At 42.8% G+C, this 21,159-nt stretch overlaps 1 protein-coding gene across 3 annotated transcripts in view; it reads left to right on the top strand.

Annotated features, from left to right (window-relative positions):
* The window catches only part of mst1rb (macrophage stimulating 1 receptor b), a 146,087-nt gene extending 129,402 nt beyond the window's left edge, over positions 1–16,685 (top strand). For all 3 annotated transcript variants that reach the window (XM_043707707.2, XM_043707703.2, XM_087994101.1), the window contains 6 exons: positions 1,425–1,505; positions 4,471–4,652; positions 7,249–7,358; positions 9,096–9,261; positions 11,386–11,522; positions 12,732–16,685. In XM_043707707.2, coding sequence (XP_043563642.2) covers positions 1,425–1,505; positions 4,471–4,652; positions 7,249–7,358; positions 9,096–9,261; positions 11,386–11,522; positions 12,732–12,939 — 884 coding nt within the window. In that variant the 3' untranslated portion in view covers positions 12,940–16,685. The remainder of the gene's footprint in view (positions 1–1,424; positions 1,506–4,470; positions 4,653–7,248; positions 7,359–9,095; positions 9,262–11,385; positions 11,523–12,731) is intronic.
* Positions 16,686–21,159: the final 4,474 nt, after the last annotated feature.

The following is a 21,159-nucleotide window of genomic DNA, read 5'->3' as shown; positions in this document are numbered from 1 at the left end:
CCGTCCCTCCCTTAACTTTTGAAGATAATGTTTGACAGAATTGAAGAGAGGGTGCCATTTTGAACACAAGTGCGCTCTCTCTTAGTTAGCTTCGACTGTAGTCTGCTGCAGATTTCAATCTGGGTGGTTTCTGGCCCTCCAGCTTCAAGAGCCCAGACTGCCCTCAGTTAGACCAGTCGATACTGGGGAAAAGAAAACACATTGAATGACTGATTCCCATGATGGATTCTTTTGGAAATGGCATTGGGGTCTCACTTGCTGGCCGAGGCGTCTGTGTTGCCGCCTTCAAGGAAAGTCTTGTTCCATTGGCACTTTAAGAAGCCAGTGGCATGTCTTTCCCTCGGGTCATGCACCCTGGTGTAAGAGGTCATGCCCTCTAAATGCAGCTAGTCAATTCTTCTCTGCAGCGCTATCGGGAAGGCAGTGGTTGCTACCAGTACTGCGTAGAACCACAACCCTCACTCACCCCTGATCTCGGAAAGATCCAGACACTGGGTGTTGATTTATTAAACATCAGTGGTCCTCAAGTGCAGCCTGGAATCCCTGACCCTTAAATTTACTTTGAGATAAATGGGTGGGTGTAGCTACTATTGTGCAATCAGCAACCCTCATGGATTTTATGGTCATTTAATTTGTACCAAGCAAGATTTTTATATTTGGCAACTCCTTACCTGGCCATTAAACTGTGAGAGAAGTTATGTCAAACTTTGCTTTGAATATCTCTGAGAAAATACATTTTTTCAGAGCTTTCCATTGTCAGGACATTTTGCGAAAATACCAGTTCAAGGGGCAGGCAGCAAAACAAGTGCATGCACTGCACCTGTTTCAACTTAACACAATAGATGACAGTCACTGACCGCCCTCCGCTTTGGTGGTCTGCATTGCCTTAAATGGGCTTTGCACGTAAATTAGCGAACATGAGCGATTTACTGATGGTGTTTAATCAATGAAAGCATTACATGATGATTTGGTGATAGGCAGTAAAAACAACATTTAGTTGTATGTAAGAGCACTTCTGGATATTAAAGGAAAAAGAAAAAATGAAGAAAAAAGACAATCATTGCTTTATTTCTGAGGGCAATGTCTTGATAAATACACCTCACTTAAAATTTAAGCAAAGCCTGGCAGTTAACTGTCAATCAACAATAATGGGTGAATTCTTCATGGAAACATCTCTACTAGAGTCCACTTGCCAATCACTGGGTACTGTCCTCACATGCAATATAAATGTTGGATTTCTTCTTGAATTGGTATTTTTGGGAAATGTCCTGATCAGCGCAAGATGAAAAACTTTAACAAAAAAGAAATGTGTTTGTAGCAATGGTCAATAATTGCTTTGTTCAACACTGGAGGTGGAAAGTAAAATTGGTGAAGTTTTCAGTGCATTAAAAGGAATGTTAAAGTAATGGTGCCTCTCTTTACAGGACATTTTGGTAGTGTTTACCATGGGCTGTACAAAGACCAGAATAAGAAAGAAATCCACTGTGCTGTGAAGTCTCTGAATAGTACGTACAAGAATACAAATAGCATGCTGTCATTGTTCCATGATTTCTTTCTTTAAAGCTTAATAATTCGTTTAGATTTTCTTGTCATTTTTTTTTGTCCTCTGTGCCTTTCCATATTCATCTTCTGACCTATCCAGTTGTTCAAATATCAAAGTGCTTGGTCTTCCTCTATATCAATTCAAATAAAGAGAAACTGTCAATCAGTGTTAGTGGGTGCATTCTCCATGGGGTAAAAACAATGCTTGCAGATGCTGGAAACCAGAATCTAGATTAGAGTGGTGCTGGAAAAGCACAGCAGTTCAGGCAGCATCCGAGGAGCAGGAAAATCGATGTTTCGAGCAAAAGCCCTTCATCAGGAATACAGCTGTATTCCTGATGAAGGGCTTTTGCCCGAAATGTCGATTTTACTGCTCCTCGGATCCTGCTTGAACTGCTGTGCTTTTCCAGCACCACTCTAATCTACACTCCGGTGCATTCTCCATGTCAACACAGTTAGCAATCAGATTCCACTTGCCAACCAATCAATATTTTTCTCTCAACCAGTATAAATCTTAGTTTTCCTGTTAAATTGACTCCTTTATATTAGTTCTCTACATCAGTTTCCGTCTTTCCACACCACACGCTAGATGGCAACTAACCTGTCACCTACTGAATTGTATATTTACATATTTCAAATCTTAAAGTAAAAGTGTTCTGTTTTTTCCTCTTGAACCTCGTCTGTGCCCTGTGACTTTAAGACCAATTATAATTCTCTCTTAACTCTGTGCCTGTCCTACCCTAGCTTGGAAGAGACTAGGGATTAAATATAAGATAAAACTTAAAAGAACTGCGGATGCTGTAAGTCAAAGACAAAACCAGGAGTTGTTGGAAAAGCTCAGCAGGCCTGACAGCATATGTGAAGAGAAATCAGAGTCAACGTTTCAGGTCCGGTGAGTTCTGAGGGAGGGTCACTGGCCCCGAAATGTTAACTCTGATTTCCCTTCACAGATGCTGCCAGACCTGCTGAGCTTTTGCAGCAACTTCTGTTTTAGTTAAATATGGGATTCTTGTCTTAATGGTTCTGCACCATCCTGCATGGTTTGAAGTTTATTACAATAATAATTCATATGCAACAATACACCTTCAGTGTAATTAGAATCAGTGTTAAGCTGTTCTGCTTCCCTCCCAGTTTATGTGTTTTTTCTTGCCGTACTCACTGTCACATCGGCTGACATGTCTATTCTATTTCTAAACCAAGGAGGTATGTATGAGACACACCAGCATGACTCTGTAGTGGGAAAGCCACTACATTGTCCATGGATGTAAGTCTTGTGTCTAATCCCAATTCCCCTCCCACTTTCTTCACTGGACTGACTGAGATTGGGCAATTCAGTGAATGTGGTGAGACAATGGGTGAAGATTTCAATGTATTGAAAACTCATTCCCTACTCAGGGTTAAAATCAGACCCAATGGTTTCAAACATCCTGGGGTCGGCGAAGGTATAAATCCTGTTTCTCGTGGGGGCACCCGAGATACCACATAGCGCCTCACCTGCCTGAGAATCTGTTCCTTCGAGACGTTTAAATTGCTCTCAGTTAAAGAGATATTGTGGGTAGAGCACTCCCAATCATCCCCAACATCAGGGAGATGTACTGATGAGAGATTTTGGGCTATGATTTATGATCCCTTTCATTGTTGACAATCATTTGCACCTTTGGATGGCTCCAACCCATTACTCAATAAGACAATTGAGGCAGAAGGAATTCTCTGAGCAGTGTCAATCCAGAAGGAGTTTTGAGATTTTTTAAAAGCCGATTTTTCATTTCAGTCATTCCACCTTAAGAAAAGTTAACTAGCTATGCACTGTGTCGCAACTACTGATGCAACTACTTGCAAGTATTGGCAGTCCACAAATGACTCCTCCAATTCTGGATGCTATCTCTACCCTGGGCTTCAGAAGTAGAGGTATTGAGTACAAAAGAGCAGAAGCAATGTTGAATTAAATGGCATGCTGACTCAGTGGTTAGCATTGCTCACAGAGTCAGGGATCTTGTGTGACTGTGTGGAGTTTGCACATTTTCCCTGTTTCTGTGTGTGTTTCCTTTGGGTGCTCTGATTTCCTCTCTCAGTCCAAAGATGTGGTGTTTGGTGGATTGGCCATGTTAAATTGACCATGGTCCCCAGGAATGGGCAGGTTAGGTGGGTTAGCCATAGGAATCACAGGATTATAGCGTAGGGATCTGGGTATAGGAGGGATGCTCTTCAGAGGATCTGTATGGGCTGAATGGCCTACTTACATGCTACACGTATTCTATTCTCAGTCTGTATGTCCTTGAGAGGGTGCAGAGTACATCATCAGAGTGAGTCCAGGGTGAGACATTTTAGGTGTGAGAATTGGTTGGAAATGCTAGAGTTATTTTCCTTGCAGCAAAAAGGATCAAGAAAAAAATTGATAAAGATGAACAAGGATATTAGCAAGTTTAGATTAAGAAGGAAAATGATTAGTTGTTCCTATAAACTTTAAGTTTACATGGATGGAGTGGGTGAATAGGACTCACTGGGTTAGTCTACAAAATGCCAGCATAGACTTGATGGGCAAAATGGCCTACTTCTGTGCTGTAATGATGCTAGAACATAGAACATGTTAAATTGACCATGGTCCCCAGGAATGGGCAGGTTAGGCGCAGTACAGGCCCTTCAGACCTCAATGTTGCGCCGACCTGTCGTACCAATCTGAAGCCCATCTAACCTACAGTATTCCATATAGGTATTTTATATATTCCACTATAGTTCTGTGATACCTCCAGAAACAGGGTCCCGAGAATCTCCAAGCCATGAATTTCAGTGTGCCTCCTTGTGGAGGAAAACCAGTGTGCAGCACAAAATCAATATTCAAAACCCTCCTGTCCAAAAACAAAAACACAGAATAAAATCAGTCTGCTTCATGTTGATAATCATCCTCATTGTGCTATGGTGTTTCAATAGGAATTTCAGATGTTGAAGAGGTGGAGCAGTTTTTGAAAGAGGGGATTATCATGAAGGATTTTCACCATGAAAATGTTCTATCTTTGCTCGGAATTTTCCTTCCTAAGGAAGGGTTACCGTTGGTAGTATTACCGTATATGAAGCATGGAGACCTTCGGCATTTTATCCGTCAGGAAAGCCGGGTATGTGAAGATTAATTCAATAGTAACGGTATAATATTACTGGGGATGCAGCCTATTGTACATTGTGGACACTGGGAGTAATTTTAATCGTGTGGAAACCATTAGGGCTATGCCAAGTATCTATGGGGAAGGCGATGGCTGAGTGGTATTATTGCTGGAATGATAATTCATAGAAAGTGAGGACTGCAGATGCTGGAGGTTAGAGTCGAAGAGAGTGGTTAGAGTCGAAAGCACAGCCAGTCAGGCAGCATCCAAGGAGCAGGAGAATTTGAGCATAAGCCCTTCATCAGGATCTTGACAAAGAGCTTACGCTCGAAACACCGACGCTCCTCCTCCTTGTATGCTGCCTGACTGGCTGTGCTTTTCCAGCACCACTCTCTTCGACTGTTAATCCAGAGACTGAGGTAATGTTCATGGATCCAGGTTTGAATCCCACCATGGCAAATGGGAAAACCCATCTGGTTCACTAATGTCTTTTAAGGAAGAAAATTGCCATTTTACCTGGACTCCAGACCACAGTAATGTGGTTGACTCTTAACTGCCCCTGGGCAATTGGGGAAGGACAGTAAATGTTGGCTTAGCCAACGATACCCTCATCCTGTGAGGGTGAATGAAAAGAATGTAGTGGCCAGTCCAATATCGACTGTTTCTTGAGTCATCGACAGAAGTTAAAATTGCCTCCTGTTCCTGGCCATGAACACCTGAATTGCACTTACTTGGCAGTCTCCATCCCTTCATCCTTATGGAAGTGACAAGGGCTCTGATCTATTTATAATGACATTTGTAAAGCCAGGCAGGAAATAATTTTGTGAACAATTGTGGCTACAGCTGAAGGACCAGTAATTCTGTAGTAGATCTGTAGTGTCACACTACTCAAATTTGTATTATTTTCCTGAACTTTCTGTCTTCCAGAATCTTCCAATCTCAGCCTCAAAATCTACATCAGATTTATAAAGTTTATAAAGTTTTCAGTGGATCTTTGGATGTCAATGACCTAATTTCATGCTGTCCTTCACCCTGGTTCCTAATTTTCCAACTTACGAATTGAGTTGGATGATTAACCAGGTGTGATCCATTGTCACTAGCCAATCATTGATGATGCAGAGATGACCCGATGTCAACACGGTATCCCTTGCTAATAGTCTCAGTGGAATGTTGCTTTTGAGGACCGTGTCACAGAGTCGTAGCATAGAAAGTAAAGTGCAGCTTCTGATTGTTGCTACACTGTGCTGGAATATCAAACCATGTTCGATAAATTCAAAAGAGAATTAAATCCATTGCTGACTTTAAATAAGATGGCTCAGAGGCTGTGTTGATTTTGGGAGCACAGGGTTAGATACAATTGGTCGACTTTCTTGTGTCAACAAGCTTCCAATCATCTGTGAAGTTATTTTCCTTATTCCTTTCAATTGATTTTGTAAAAGGCAAACCTTTTCCAGCTTTGATAGCCCAGCTGCTTGGCTGTACAGAACTTGAATATTGCTGAATACAGAGAGCTGTTGCTACGCTCTCTTAGCAACTAAAAGGGGTGGGGGGGTGGGGTTGTTGGTGGCATAGTGGTAACAATTCAGAAGCTGGCTAATCCGCTGAGGACTTGGGTTTGAATCCCACCATGAGAGATGGTGAATTTTGAATTCAATGAAAGCCATAGAATTCCTCCAGTGCAGAAAGAAGCCATTTGGCCTATCAAGTCTGCACTGACCTTCCGAAGAGTATCAATGAAGAAATGAATTTAAAATCAATTGTTGGTCCACTATTTAAAAATTCATCTTCTCCATAGAGAAGGATGTCTGCCATCCTTACCAGGTCTAGTCTACATGTCATTCCAATTCTAAAGCAATGTGGTGGACTCTTAATTGCCCTCTGGGTAGTTAGGAATGGTCAATTAATGCTGGCCTAGCCAGTGATGCTCATATCCCATGAACAAATCTTTTAAAAAGTTGAAGATAACTAGTTGACCTAATCACATGGCTCATTCACACTTGCTGGAGGTGACATACACACACATCCCAGTTATCTTTGGGAGATAGGGAGATGTGTAGGTTAGGTGCATTAGTCAGGGGTAAATATAGGGGAAGTGGGTCTGGGTGGGTTACTTTTTGGAGGGTCGGTGTGAACTTGTTGGGCTGAAGGGTCTTTTTCCACACTGTAGGGATTCTATGTGAAAATCCTCCCGCGTACAGGGATCTGCAGATAACGATTTTGTGTATAACAAGGTGTGAGTGACACATTCCCTGCCAAAAAATGGGATATGTTCAAGCCTTGTGCCATGCTTTTGAAATCTCCTAGAGGCTGAGTCAGTCATTTGTTCCCCACTGCCTTCTGCAAAGGCAATGCCTCAGCCAATCAGTGTCAACTTCCCAACCTAACAGCACCCTTCTTAATGGCCAAGATAGAAATTGGTGTTCACATAGTCCTACAAAACGGGTGCTGTGACATCATTCCCAGAAAGGGTTGGAGGAAAAAGATATTTTTAAAAATATCCCGTCGCTGAGCAGTTTGGACTGACATTGATGTAGGATGCTCTGTGTCCACTTATTCTGTTGAGTGTCAAGACTGATTGCAAATGTTTGTATCTTTCCACTTTCATGTACAGAATCCAACAGTGAAAGACTTAATAGGCTTTGGGCTACAGGTTGCCAAGGGAATGGAATACCTCGCACTAATGAAATTTGTTCATAGGGATCTTGCAGCAAGAAACTGCATGTAAGTACATGAGTAAATTATAAAGTTGACAGTCTGTTGAACTGGGAGAGATACCAAATATTTTATAATTGATTTTCAAATACGCTCTAATTGACCTCTCTCTGTCCATTGGAGGAAATGTAAAGAGGTTGGAAAACTTTACAAAATAACTTTGCTGAGAATTTGACGTTCAGTGCTATATATTGTTCTGAAACTAAAAGCAACACAGTGCTTTGTTTAGCAGCTGAATCAGGATTGGCGCCACCAGCAACAAATCCAGATCAATTGGACACTCTTGGTCCATGCTGAGTTAGCTGATGTTATGAGAATGAGAGTTGAGCCGCATTCAATTAACCTCAACATCAGCATGAGAGACAGAGAGAGAGAGAGAGAGAGAGAGAGAGATCAGCTCCAGAGAGCATTTGAAAGATGCATGCACTTGGATGTGGGATGACGGTGATATTAGGCTCAACGATGATGCCTTCCTTGATTAAATAATTTACATTCAATTCTCCTGAGGCTCATGAAGATTTGCCCCTTGAGCAGAAACCTTAGAGAAGCCAAACCTTTAGTTTGGCTTTCGGAGGCAAAGAGAGCCAAGTGGCTGAGGAACAAGGAAATAATGAAGTGTAGCCATGTTGTAATGGAGGAAACTAGGTGGGCAATTTATGCACAGAAAGCTCCCACAAACACCAATGTGATCATGATCAACTTATCTCTTTTTGTGATATTGGTTGTGGGCTAAACATTGTCCAGGAGGCCAGGGATAACTTGCCTTCTCCTCTTTAAAGTAGTTCTGTTGGGGTCTTTCTCATTAATTTACAGGAAGTAAATAGGGCCTCAGCTTAACACCTCTTCTAAATAATAGCATCTCTGCCAGGCAACCTCCCTTAGTGCTGGCAGCCGGAGGGGTAGAGTTGATTTTTTTATATCCTGGGGTCATTTCATAGAATAGAATTACAGTGTGGAAGCAGGCCATTCGGTCCATTGAGTTAACATCAACCCTCCAAAAAGCATCACACCCAGGCCCACTCCCCTCCCCTATCCCTGTAGCCCTCCATTTCCCATGGCTAACCTCCCTAATCTATACATCCCTGGACACTATGGGCAATTTAGCATGGACATTCCACCCAAGTTGTACATCTTTGGACCTTGGGAGGAATCGCACATGGAGGACGTGCAAGCTCCATACTGACAGTCGCCGGAAGCTACAATTGAACCGGGGCCGTGGTGTTGCAAGGCAGCAGTGCTAACCACTGAGCCACCGTGAACTACAGTCTGGTGCAGAATGATGCCCCCCCACCCCCAGCATGGGTTCAATCCCTGTGTTGCCTGCCTTCCTACACACACACACACACATTGCAGAGTTAAATTGCACATGTAACTTATTGTCTCTCTGTAATGGAGAGAGGTGTCCATGGTCTTTATAACAAGTTTACCAGAGTGGGACTTGAGTGCAGAACCTTATGAATCAGGAGCAAGGGTGCTACCAACTGAGCTACAGCTGTCACAAGCAACAATAGTGCGATTTCTGCATCAATGCTCGAGTATAAGTGTTGGGTCCATTTCCTGTCCTGTTGACCCCTATTGAATGTGATAAGTGGTCCAAGAAAATGTCAGAGTTGATCACTTTTTAAAAGGGATACAGAAGGGATTTCTTTAAGGACGTGCTCTTGCAATTGTACTTGAGGATTTCTCTGGTTATGGACTTGGAGTTGCTGCACACTGTTGACTTGTGTATGTCCTTGAATGCTTCAGGCTGGATGAGACCTATGTGGTGAAGGTGGCAGACTTTGGAATGGCACGGGATGTGTTGGACAAAGAGTATTACAGCATTCAGGACCATCGGAAGGCCAAGCTCCCTGTGAAATGGATGGCACTTGAAAGTCTGCAGACCCAAAAGTTCACAACTAAATCAGATGTGGTAGGTTTTCATCTATTCCATTTGGGCACCGCTGCTGTGCGTGGCCAGCTTGTACTTTCTTTCTTCATGGAATTATCAAGTGCTGGTTATAATTACACATACAGTTCTTATCCCTGGGTATCTCCTTCCGGATGAATGCATGCTGTGAGATTTGTGGTAGTAACCCCTCGCCCTATTACTGATCAGTATGGGCACATGATATGTCCTTTTGATATGTCCTTGGGATGCTGTGACGATCAATACTTGGCCCCGTAGGATGTGTTATAACATTTAGTACCAACACAATCTGGATCTTCATGTGACAGGGATCCGTACTGTGAGCCTTATGTTCTCTCCTCATAAAGCAGCCAACAAGCTGCATGTTTGAGACTGGAGTTCAGGCTTCCTCGAAACAGTGCTTTATGTTGTATATTCTGCTTCTCCTGTGAAGTATTTCTGTGTCCCACACCATCCTCCAGTTTAATTAGTAGGTAGGTGACCATCTCCTGCACCTCTATAACTGGGAACATTGTCCCACTCCCCACTCAAGGCTGCAATCAGAACCAGAATCTGTACTTTCCCTTCTGACCCAGCTCATTATCCAGTCAACTCCATGGACAGGATTACTGATGGTTTGGTGACTGGACAAAATCTATTTCAGAAACAAACATTGCCTGGTCTTTAACTGATATGTTGAGGATTCCATGAACACCACAAACTGATTGCCTTGCTCTTTGCTCACTATATATTTAGGTCTTTACTCAGTTTTGCAATGTGTGTGATCATGCATCCACCTACACTGCAATTATATGATGGTCACAGTACAAGACACAGTGAGTTTGCATTTCACATAAGCATGGAAAATTGAGAGGCTGGACTGACCTTGCTTATCTGTCTTTAGAAACGCAATGTCTTCCTCACAAGTCACTGCCCACTTTGACCTTGGGGAGATCAAAACTATTTGTCCCTATAACTCCCTGTATTCAGCACTTCAGAAGATCCTTAGACTTCCCAGTGAGGTAATCTGGAACCAATCTTCTTCAAATTATAGGGAGGAGACTTGCCCTCCCGAGATGTAGCCAGGAAGGTGGTGGGAGGGGAAGATAATTGGGTTGGTTCCGCGTAGGGGAACACTCTGTTGCCTTTCCCCTTGCCACAGGAATTAAATTCTGGGCAGGGAGACCCAAGCTTTGCCTTCCTTGCTCACCACAAATTGATGCTCTTACGTGGTCAATGAATGACCAGATAAGGTCCTCTTCATGCCAGGATTAAATCCATTCCAGGCAGGTGAAGACTCTGGCAGACTACCTGATTGGTGAAACAGAATAGTCTGTCTGCTGAGTTGGGGGGGTGCGGTGGTGTGTGGGCCTCAATCTGGAGATAATTGGGAGCATGGATAGAGACAGGAGTGTGTCTGCTGAAAGCCACCCCATGTCCTAGCTATGACCTTTCTCAACCCTCTTTCTTCCTCTGCATCCTTCCCAAAAAACCGCCAGCCTTGCTTGCTGGTCCTGCTCTTCAGTGGCACCCAGAAACCTCAGCCTCTAAAGTGGCTTCGCTGTTCCCAATGGCTTCACAGTATTGTTACGGTGGCTATTTGGCCCATCATGCCTTGATAGGCACTGCTGCTGGCCCCTGAGGAGTGGGCACCATCAGGTGAGATGGAACATCACCATCTCAGGATCCGGAAAGCCCACCAGGTGACCACTTAAGTGCCTGACAAGATACAACGGACTTTGTAGTGGTGGGGGAATATCCTGCACATCATGATGCCCACCACCAGACCTTAGAGAAAAATTCCCTGGAACACCCCGACCATCAATGTGTTCCTCTATTTTACTAAATTCAAGCTCAACCAGAGTGGAAAATGATTGTGAAATTTCACAATGAATCATTTCAAATGCATCATAGTAAACAAGACTGAATGGGTTTACAACTGTTCATATAACACTTTTACACCAAATTGGTGACTAACACATGACTAGGAAAGTTTCAACCTCTAAATGTATTTTCAATAGCTCTGGGAAATGCTGGAAGTAACAGAGGGTGTGAGGATAAAATCCAATTTGTATTAACCTCACCAGTGTGGCTCTGTGTAAGTCCTGCAGGCTTGACCGTTCTCTCTGTTGGTATTGTTATGTTTAGTGGTCATTTGGAGTGTTGATGTGGGAGCTACTGACTCGAGGGGCACCACCCTATCCGGAAATCGACCCTTATGACATTACAAGATTTTTGTTAAAGGGACGAAGATTGCCTCAACCCGAATATTGTCCGGATGAGCTGTGAGTGTTTGTTTCTATCTGGCTATCTTCCTTTCATTTTAAAGTTTATTATACCTGTATTAACGCGGGAGACAGTGACATGGCGGTAATATAACTGGGTAATATAACTCTAGTAATCTAGAAGGATAAAGTGAGGACTGCAGAACCCCCTCCCTGCTCACAGTTACCCCCTACCTGCATCCACCTATCATCTTCCTACCTAACTTCTCCCCAGCTCCAACCCCACCCCATTATCTATCTCTCATCCCCTTCCCCATTCCTGATGCAACGCTTATGCCCGAAACGTCGATTCTCCTGCGCCTCAGATGCTGCCTGACCTGTTGTGCTTTTCCAGCGCCACAATCTTGACTCTGGTAATCTAGAAGCTCCACCCTCAGCTGGGGACATGGGTGCAAATACCACCAGGGCCGATGGCGTTGTTTAAGTTCAGTTACGAAAAGGAAAGGATCTTTGTTAAATAAACAACATCCGGTTCACTGGCGTCCCATGGGGAAGGAAATCTGACCTTACTTGGTCTGGCTGCTTGGGGAACCAAGTCTACAATAAAATGGCTGACTCTGAACTACCCTTTGGAATGGCTGAGCAATCCACAAAGTTCAAGGGCAATTAGGAATGGGCATCAAATGCTGACCTTGCCTGTGACACCCACATCCCACGAAATAACTTGACATCAGTTCAAAAGCAGAGTCACACCGGACTCTAGACATTAATTCTGTTTCTCTCTCCACAAATACTGCCAGACCTGCTGAGTTCCTCCGTGTTTGTTTCTGATTTCCAGCATCTGCAGTATTTTGCTTTAATAATAATTTGCATTATTATTGGCATTTTGATTTCCTTGAATCTCTGCATTTGAATAGGCCCCAACAACCTTTCTTTGTTTAGCTTTTGTTGTGAAGATTAATCGGCCCCTGGAGTGGGTGGGGGTGGGCGGGACTGGTGAAACGTGGTTAGGGAGAAAGAGGAAGGGCCAAGTTTTTGCTTGTATTGCTTATGTAGCTGTAAAGATTGTGGACAGTCCTGGCTCCTGAATCCATCACCCTTCAGTTGAGTAGGTGGGAGAATGGATGGTATAATGAACGAGTACAGAATCGGGAAGGTTTGCCAGGAATATGTTGGGAACTCAACATCCCCCAGCCTGAAAGCTGGAAGAGGTAGAGTTCTAACTTTGACCCACAAGCCATTGTTTTAATGACCTTCTTCCTCGTACAGGTATAGCATTATGCTGCATTGCTGGGATCCAAAACCTGAAATGCGACCACAATTTACTGAAATTGTCTATGAAATTCAAGCGATTCAATCCATGTTACAAGGAGAGCACTACATCAACTTGCAAGTAAATTATGTGAATTTAGGGAATGACCAGCCCTACCCAGCAGTTGACACTACTGATGATGAGCAAGACCTGGATTCAGACTGATTGCGTTTTGCTGCACGTGATAATACTTCTGTTCAGATGTTGACTTGAATTTCAGGAGAATGCTATCTCTAAGCACAACGGAAGTCATTTCTGCAGTTCAGCTACTATTTCTCCCCTGTGTTTTCCCTCCAGTAACCTGTCTCTGCTAATTCCTGTGGTCAGTGCTATCTGTGCAAACAGTTAATGGGTGCCCAAGTGGTCAGTTGCAATTTTGCAACCAACGGTTCTGTGCAAATCCAGGCAATGACGATTTTCTTAAAGGCTGAGTAAAGGTTTTTATCGACTACAACTTTTATTGACGTGGCATCAAAATGTTCAAAATGTCCACAGGAGCATGGTCAATAAAATTTGACACCAGGCCACGTAAGGAGACGTGAAGGAAGATAGCGAAAAGCTTGCTCAGAGTAGGTTATGGGGAGTATCTTAAAGGGGAATGAGGTGTAACAAGGCAAAGCGTGTTGGGGAGGGAATTCTAGAGGTGGGATTGAAGTGCTTAAAATTGAGAATGCTCCTGTGACCAGAGCATGAAAAGTACAAACATCTCGGATGCTGACAGAACTTTCAGGGATAGAAAGGAAGGGAATCCATAGAGGGGTCTGAAAGCACAAAGGCACTTTTAAAAACAAGTCAGTGCTTAACTGGATGCCTATGTAAGTCATCAAGTGCACCACATTATCCTCATTAACGTAATATTACCAAGAGTTGGTGAGATGACACAGTGCAGAAGAGGCCCCTTGGCCCAGTGAGACTGTTCTTACTGATGACAACATGTTGTGAGAAGCCATTACAGTCTCCTGCCCCTGGATTCACAACCAGCGAAGGGGCTTTGCTGAAAGGAGGAATTGTGAAATGATGCTCTCAGGGTAAGGTGGATGTTTTTCAATCAATAATAATGGAAAGGAATAAGCTTTATTGGTGCCAGTTGCATGCATCCAAACTGCAATGCAAGGGAAAACAAATACAGAATTCTGTTCAAAGATATGGCTTCCATTCATTTCTTGTTTAAATTTAGTTGATTGTTCTGTGCAAGCAGTGAGGAATGAAACATTCCATCAATCGTGTTGCCTTGACAAAATATTTTGTAGATAAGTTCAAAAGTCTTGAGGTTAAAAGTACGATCATGCCAGTAACAAGCTGTTATTCTTTCTACCACCATACTGTGTTAGCTATTCATGAAATTGGAAATCATAGAATACCTACAATGTGGAAGCAGGCCATTCAACCCATCGAGTCCACACTACCCAGACCCACCCCATCTCTATAATCCTGCATTCCCCATGGCTAATCCACCTAACTATGGGCAATTTAGCACAGCCAATTCACCTAACCTGCACACCTCTGGATTGTGAGAGGAAACCAGAGCACATCCACGTAGACACGGGGAGAATGTGCAAACTTCACACAGACAGTCGCCCGAAGGCGAAATCAAACCCAGGTCCCTGGTACTATGAGGTAGCAGTGCTAACCACTGAGCCACTGTGCCACCACTGTGGCTGCATTAGGGAGAGGCCATTCACCAGAAACATTTAAGAAAGCAGAATCTAACATTTGCATTTACTTTGCTTTCCTAATGTGCTGGACCTTTGCACTACAGTGATTAAGGGGTGACTGATGTGTTATTGACCCTCCGCTTCTAGTCTTCCTGCCACTGTTTGCAAACACACAAGTCGTTGTGGCCCCTTGAGCCAGCTCTGCCCTTCAATAAGGTCATAGCTGAACTGTTTATGTTCCAAACTCCACATTCCCTGAAGATCCTGCTAAACAGGAATCTGTCTTAACCATGTTAAATGATCCCTCTCGCCCCTGAAGCCGAGAGTTCTAAAGCCTCATGAGCCACTGGGAGGGAAACAGAAACCTCCTCACTCCTTGTCTGAAAGGGCAATCTTTAATGTGAAAACGGTGCCATTAAGCTGGAGCCCAGCCAACGTGAGGAGACATCCTCTTTGTCGAATGTGCACACTTCAGTCAGGTTAGCCCCCCACCCCCCAAAACAAACACAGATAGACTCCAATGGAAGCAAATCAACCTATCCCCAAGACAAGCTGCTCATCCTGTCTAACCTTCATTTCCATTCCCTGCATAATATGAATATCAAACAGTGGAAAACTCTGGGAATTTATCTCATGTGAGCAGACAAGGAATTATTGACAGTGTAAAACATTTGCAGTGTATCCAAACCCAGTGAACCTGAGCTTGCATGAATGTTGCCACTTGAAGAATGAAACGAACAAGTCCGTGCGTCTATCATTTCCCCACAATCTGCATGTTCAATCCCTGCTAGGAGACCAGTGTTTGGCTGGTTAACTTGCTGCGCAATTCCTTGTCAGTTTGAGTAATTAATATTCTTGAGCATCAGGCTGGGAAATAGCCATTTAGCCCAACAGAGTTAATCCCTGCAGGAGCCTAATATAGCATCTAACTACATTTGCAACACCCCAATGCTTAATTGTATGGCTTGCTACACCCCGTCTGATTGTTGATCACTGTTTCAATGAATGTTCCTGGAATGTCTGCTTTGAATTTGCTTCGGACTTCATTCAACTTGGCATCTTCTGACAATCCTGATGAAGGGCTTATGCTCAAAATGTCAATTCTTCTGAATGCTGCCTGATTGGCTGTGCTTTTCCAGTACTGCACTCTTCAACATCTTCTGTCATAGACTAGAATCCCTGCAGTGTGGAAACAGGCCATTCGGCCCATCGAGTCTACACCAACCCTCCAAAAACCATCCCACCTGGACCCTCCCCCAACCTCTCATCCCTGTAACCCTGCATCTCCCATGGCTAATCTACTTGGCCTGTACATCCCTAGACATTAGGGGCAATTTAACACAGCCAGTCTACTTAACCTGCACATTATTGGACTGTGGGAGGAATCTGGAGCACCAAGAGGAAACTCACACAGACATGGGGAGAACGTGCAAGTTGCACACAGACAGTTGCCCAAGGCTGGACTCAAACCTGGGTCCCTGGCGCTGTGAGGCAGCAGTGCTAACCACTGAGCCACCGGGCTGCCCCCTACTGCACCTGCTGCTTACTTTGATGTACAGTTTTTTTTCCTGTGCCATAATTTAATGCATCACATTAAGGATCACCATTGACTGCTTTCTATCTAGATGGTACAATGTCTGATTAATTCATCAATATTGACATGAAATTAATTTAAAAGCTCTTCTCTGCACATTCTCCAATGCAGTTTGTGCTGGGTATATACATTGGAACTAAGTTCACACTTAAAAGAATAGCCACAGTTTAATTCACTTGCACCAATGTTTAACTCCTTTGCCAGCAGATGCTTAACTGAACAAATCTGAGCAGTTTATCTGCAGTTATGACCCCAGCAAATCAACCTAAAAAAGACACGTGAAACATTAGATTTTGGATCATAGCTCTTAAAAATTGCTGCTGTCTCCAGATTTAGCTGGACAACGGGTTGATTGGACTGTGTTCGGCGTTAGAAATGTGAATAATTGCAGAAGTGCTTTGTATTTCTGCCTTGTTGTATGGAATTGGAGTGAATGAGAAGTAGTTTGAACTATTCAGATTCTAAGAATGAATGAGAATTATATTTAGAATCAAGTCCACCTTTACCTGGAGTTGATGGGATTAAAAAACAAATTGTACATCTGGTGAAATTTTCTAATCGTGAAACGTGTACAGGCTGTTACCAAGCAGCATTTATTTTTGTAAATTTTTGTATTTTTTAAATTATAATAATGATGGCCTTGAAATTCAGCTCTCTGAGTACTTCATGGATTTGAACAAAATTTCTTTATTTGATGTTGAACAGTTTATGACCTGTTTGAAATAAATGGGCTGATTGCTCCGTTAAAGAAGACGATGAACCATCTGTGCAGTGCCGTGCGAAGAAGCTAATTTCAAGACATTTCCGCCAGAAATGGATTGTGATGTAACAGTGCCATTGTTTAGCAGATGCAGAGCTGTTGCTGGGGGTCTGTGTGGTAATGTCTCACTGTTTTTGTTTTCTGTATACCATCTCCCTTGCGGCGTACTGAGGAGTATGGACTGCCAGTACATATGCCTACTTACTCAAGCCGGGGTCAGCTTCATTTTAAAACTCTCATTCTCCCAGTTCCAAGATGGCAGCAGAGGAGGATGCTCCAGCAAGAATTCATCCACTCCATTGTTCCGTTCCTTTGTTTTTTTTTCTTTCTCTTCTCTCTCGTATTTGTTTTTTCTCTTCTGTCATTTTCTTCTTCTGCCCGGAGTGGAGCAGGGATGGCCAGCAGACCTGGAACAGAGCAGGGATGGCCAATGTCTGGAGTGGAGCAGGGATAGTCAATGGACCTGGAGTGAAGATGGCTACTGCTTGGGAGCCAGTGGAGCCTGGACAGACACATGGAAACCCTTAGAGAAATAAAAAAATAGACATTGCAGTCTTTATCTAACTTATACAATACATTACTTACCTGCAATGTAGCATAACATTTTAAAAATTTTCTCTACATTTCATATGTAAGATTTAAACCTACTTTGTACCTAAGATAGTGCCATGTGTTGGAGAGGCTGAATAGGCTGGGGCAGTTTTCCCTGGACCGTCAGAGGCTGAGGAGTGACCTTATAGAGGTTTATGAAATCATGAGGGACGTGGATAGGGGGAACAGCCAAGGTCTTTTTTCCAGCATAGGGGAGTCCAAACCCAGAGGTTTAAGGAGAGAGGGGAAAAGATTAAAGGGGACTTGAGGAGCAATTACAGGTTAGTTGATGGCTGTCTTTTAGTGGATATTGTTTCAATTCCAGATGTGTTTGATGCTTTCTGCAGCTACTTTAAATTGCCAAGATCAACAGGGAGAGGGTGGTGCGTGTATGAAATAAATTGCCAGAGGAGGTCGTGGAGCTGGGTACAATTACAACATTTAAAAGAAATCTATAGTAGTCCCCCTGTACCCGTGGGGCATACGTTCCAAGGCCTACCGCAGAACTTGAAACCACAGGTAGGTGAGAACCCATTCATTTAAATGGGTAACGTTCCTTTCCAGCAGCCCCCAGTCTCTGGTTCCAGAAGGTTTCCTTTAATATGTTCGGGTAACTGAAACCGCGGAAAATGATTGCACGGATACGAGGGTCACCCTGTATATTGGTACATGAATAGGAAGGGTTTAGAAGAATCCGGGGCCAAGTACCAGCAAATGGGATGACATCAGTTTAGGATACCTGGTCAGCACAGACATGTTGGACTGAAAGATCTGTATAACCGATGACTCTATGTGCACTTGCGATACAAAGGCGATGAGCCAAATGGTGGAAAATGGGATAAGGCAGTTGTTTTTGACAGGTGTTAGCATGATGGGCTGAAGGGTCTTTTTCTGTGCTGCAAACCTGTATGACTCGATGACTCTAAGCAGAAAGTTGCATTTATCGCGGATTAGCAGGAATCAATTGTCTGACCTGATCGTCATACAGAACACGGTATCAATACAGAACACTGTCATACAGAAAGTGGTGTGTGCTCTGTATTGACTGAGTCAATGCAGAAGTGCCAATACAGTATACTGTCAATACAGAACATTGTGTCAATATGGAACACAGTATACTGTATTGATAATGTCAATACAGTACAATATGTCCATACAAAACACTGTCAATGCAAAACACTGTCAAACCAGAACATTGTGTCAATACAGTACATTGAGTCAATACAGAACACCATGTCAATACTGAACACTGTCAATACAGAACACTGTCAATACAGTAACACTGTGCCAATACAGAACTCTGCATCAGTACAATACACTGAGTCAATACAGAACACCATCAATACAGTACACTGTGTCAACACAGAACACTGTCAATATAGTGTCAACACAGAATACTGTCAATACTGTAGAATGTGTCAATACAAAACACGATGTCAATACTGAGCAGTGTTAGAACAGAACACTGTCAGTACTGTCAATACAGAGCACTGTGTCAACACAGAAATCTGTCAATACAGTACACTGTCTCAATATAGTACCCTGTCAATACAGAACAGTGTGTCAGTACGGAACACAGTGTCAATACAGTGCACTGTTGCAATACAGAATGTTGTGACAATATACTACACTGTCAATACAGAACACAGTCAATACACACATCACTGGATCAATACAGAACTCTGTCAATACAGTGTCACTGTGTAAATATGGAACTCAGTGTCAATACAGTGCACTGTTTCAACATAGGACACTGTCAATACAGAACACAGTGTACTGTATTGACACAATGACAATACAGTACACTGTGTCATTACAGAACACTGTCAAAAGAATACACCGTGTCAATACAGATCACTGTCAATAAAGAACATTGTCAATACAGTACACTGTGCTAATACTGAACATTGTCAAAACAGAACACTGTGTCAATACAGAATACTGTCAATAAAGAACACTATGTCAATACAGTACACTGCCAATACAGAACACTGTTAATACCATACACTGTGTCAAAACGGAACAGTGTCAATACAGCACACTGTCATAATACAGTACATGGTCAATACAGAACACTGGGAGAAAGTGAGGACTGCAGATGCTGGAGATCAGAACTGAAAAATGTGTTGCTAGAAGAGCGCAGCAGGTCAGGCAGCATCCAAGGAGCAGGAGAATCGACGTTTTGTGCATAAGCCCTTCTTCAGAATACAGAACACTGTGACAATACAGCGCACTGTCAATACAGTACACTGTCAATACAGTACACTGAGTCAAAACAACACTGTCAAAACAGAACACTTTGTCAATACAGTACACTGTCAATACAGTACCACTGTCAAAGCAGTATGCTGCCAATGCAGAACATTGTTAATACAAGACACGGTGTCAGAACACTGTCAAACTGGAACACTTGTGTCAATACAGTACACTGTGACAACATAATACACTGTCAATAAAGGACACTGCCACACAGAACACTGTGCCAATACAGCACATTGTTGCAATACAGTACACTGTGTCAGTACAGAAAGCTGTCCATACAGGGTAATGTGTCATACACAACACTGTCAATACTGTAGACTGTGTCAATACAAAACATGATGTCGATACTGAACAGTGTCAGTACAAAACACTGTGTCAATACAGTACACTGTGTCAGTACTGAACAGTCAATACAGCACACTGTCATTATAGTACACTGTCAATACAGAGCACTGTGTCAGTACAGAACACTGTCAATACAGGAAACTGTGTCAATACAGAATACTGTCAAAAGAGGACACTATGTCAATACAGTACGCTGTTTCAATACAGAACACGATGTCAGTACTGAACAGTGTCAGTATAGAGCACTGTGTCAATACAGAACACTGCATCAATACAGAGCACAGCGTCAATACAGAACACTGTCAATACAGACAATGTGTCAATACAGTACACAGTGTCAATACAAAACAATGTGTCAATACAGTGCACAGTGTCAATAGAGTACACTATGCCAATACAGATCACTGTGTCAATACAGGTCACTATGTCTATTCAGTACATTTTGTCAATACAGTACTCTGTCAATACAGAAAGCATCAATACACTACACTGTCAATACAGTATGCTGTGTCAATACAGAGTACTGCCAACACAAAACACTGTCAATACAGAACACTGTATCAATACAAGGCATAAGTCTAGATTAGAATGGTGCTGAAAAAGCACAGCAGGTCAGGCAGCATCCGAGGAGTAGGAAAATTGATGTTTCGGGCAAAGGCCCTTCATCAGGCCCTTCAATACAGAACACTGTCAATACAGTAGCCTGTGCCAAAACTGTACCCGGCCAATGCAGAGCACTGTTAATACAGTACACTGGGTTAAAACAGAATACTGTCAAAACAGAACACTGTGTCAATACAGTACACTGTCAATACAGAACACTATCAATACAGAACTCTGTAAACACACAACATAGGATCAATACAGAACACTGTCAGTACAGAACACTATGTCAATACAGCACACTGTCATTACAGAACATGTTAAATACAGGTCACCATGTCAATACAGTACATTGTGTCAATACAGTACACTATGACAAAACATATCACTGTGTCAACACAGTACACTGTGACAATACAGTACATTGTGACAATAGAGTATACTTAATACAGAACTCTGTCAACACACAACACATCAATAAGAACATCGTCAATACACTCTGTGTCAAGACAGAACACTGTCAGTACACAACACTGTAAATACAGGTCACCGTGTCAATACAGTACCTTGTGTCA

This window comes from Chiloscyllium plagiosum, unplaced genomic scaffold (genome assembly GCF_037043375.1).
Source record: "Chiloscyllium plagiosum isolate Xiang-an unplaced genomic scaffold, Cpla_swu_hap1 HiC_scaffold_14, whole genome shotgun sequence".
Lineage (NCBI taxonomy): Eukaryota > Metazoa > Chordata > Chondrichthyes > Orectolobiformes > Hemiscylliidae > Chiloscyllium > Chiloscyllium plagiosum.
The sequence above is the reverse complement of the archived record's forward strand: the minus strand, read 5'-3'. Positions and strand labels throughout refer to the sequence as shown.